Genomic DNA, 1945 nt, shown 5'->3' with positions numbered 1-1945 from the left:
CGGTGGTTTTGCTGTGGGATTGACCTTCACTTTGGAGTTGTCTCATCTTCGAGCATCCCTGGGTTTTGCTCTTGCATCTGCAAGGCAGGGTAGGGTGTGAATTTGTCACTTAATCCTCTCACCGTGACTAGAGAGGCTTCTCTGCCACATGTTGTGTAATCTGGTCCTTTCTGAGTTTGGGATAAGCCTCTCACCAGTCCTTCTTCACTGACACACAACAAATGACGGTTGCTTTTTATATAGGAGCCCAACCTGACCCCCAGATCCTCCATACCCTCAGACACCTTCCTCTCCTGAGCTGTGGGAGCTGGCTTACATGAAAGCCATGCCAAGTCCCACATAGAGGCATAAAGCCAGGGCTATAGGCAGCAGCTGGGAAAAGGATTTCTTTAGCCATTTGTTTCCATCCTGCCTGTTGCAAAGATGTCATCTGGGGCAGGAGGCTCCCCGTGCAAAAGCAAGCCCCAGTCAGCTCATGGAGACGTGACGGTTTGGTATTCCTGCCCTTCCAGAACGGGAGTCCCGAGAGCATGAGGAGCCAACCACGTCAGAGATGACAGAAGAGACCTACCCACCCAAGTCCTACCGGCCCAAGCATGGGCGCCTCTCCGAGCTCAAGGCTGAGGCCCTGAAGAAGGACCGCCGGAAGAAGCTGACCCTGGCCAAGTTCGTGGGCATGGCAGAGAACACGGCGCACCCCCGCGTCGTCATCCCCGAACTCCGGCAGGAGTTCGAGCTGGTGAGCGCCCTCACTTTCCCTCCACAGGGCTCCCGCGGGCACGGGGCCGCAGGAGAGCTTTGCACCCCTGGGGAGCAGATGCCATGGGGGACATGGGGACATCTGGAGCTGGAGACTTGCTGCAGGGTGCTCCCCTCCTCACGCTCTATCTTCTCTCTGCTCGCAGGGCCCCTGCCGCAGACACATGGAGGCGTCCCTGCAGGAGCTCAAGAGCAGCCAGCGAATGGTCCCCCGTGCCGTCCACCTCCCCAACTGCGACCGAAAGGGCTTCTACAAGAGGAAGCAGGTAAGAAAGATGCTTCCCATCCGGGGAAGGTCCACTGCCTTGGATAGAAAGGATGGAGGTTTTTCCTCTATTGGGCTGGTGGGGAGGTTGATCTAAGCATCTCCAAGCACAGTTGGTGGTGGGTGACCTTGTTGATGGCTCCAAGTGCTGTCCAGCCTGAGGCAAGCATCATGAATGAGCTGCTGTTGGAGGAGGAAAAGTCAGAGAGCCCCAGGCTGGCATAGCAGTGGGGATGGAGATATGCTAAAAGCAGAGAGTAGGAGCTGGGTCCTACCCAGGGGATTGTATTGCTGGGTGAAAGGGGCAAAGCTGCTCCTGAGCGCCAGCACAAGGGAGCCAGGCAGCAGCTGGTGGCCATCTCCTGATCTTTGCCCTCGGGTGTCTCCTCAGTGCAAGCCCTCCCGAGGCCGGAAGCGTGGGTTGTGTTGGTGCGTGGATAAATACGGCATGAAGCTGCCGGGGACTGACTACCTGAGCGGAGACCTGCAGTGCCATGCATTCGACAGCAGCAACGTGGAGTGAAGTCACATCCCCCCCCTCTGCCCCATCACTACCTACCCAGGCTCCCTTCCACCCTCCCCTCTGCACCTCCCCGTGCCCCGGGACTCCGATTCCTTTCATCTCATGTAAGAAGGAAAAAAAGAAAGGAAAAGAAAAAAGAGAAAGGAAGGAAAAAGGAAAAAAGAGAAAGGGAAAAGAAAGAAGTTAAAGAGAGGAAAAGAGAAAAAGCAAAGCAAGCGAAAGAAAAGGAAAGAAAAGAGAAAAGAAAAGAAAAGAAAAGAAAAGAAAAGAAAAGAAAAGAAAAGAAAAGAAAAGAAAAGAAAAGAAAAGAAAAGAAAAGAAAAGAAAAGAAAAGAAAAGAAAAGAAAAGAAAAGAAAAGAAAAGAAAAGAAAAGAAAAGAAAAGAAAAGAAAAGAAAA

At 52.8% G+C, this 1945-nt stretch overlaps 1 protein-coding gene across 1 annotated transcript; it reads left to right on the top strand.

Moving 5' to 3' along the window:
- Nucleotides 1-512: 512 nt before the first annotated feature.
- Nucleotides 513-1722, top strand: IGFBP5 (insulin-like growth factor binding protein 5; the record flags this gene model as incomplete). Its single annotated transcript, XM_008948173.1, has 3 exons — nucleotides 513-739; nucleotides 906-1025; nucleotides 1416-1722. Coding segments are annotated over 3 exons (479 nt in total), but the record flags the coding sequence as incomplete, so codon positions are not given.
- Between the last annotated feature and the right edge of the window lie 223 nt (nucleotides 1723-1945).

The sequence above is a fragment of the Merops nubicus genome, unplaced genomic scaffold (genome assembly GCF_000691845.1).
Source record: "Merops nubicus isolate BGI_N331 unplaced genomic scaffold, ASM69184v1 scaffold7839, whole genome shotgun sequence".
Taxonomy (NCBI): domain Eukaryota; kingdom Metazoa; phylum Chordata; class Aves; order Coraciiformes; family Meropidae; genus Merops; species Merops nubicus.
This window is presented reverse-complemented; position numbering and strand designations above follow the sequence as displayed.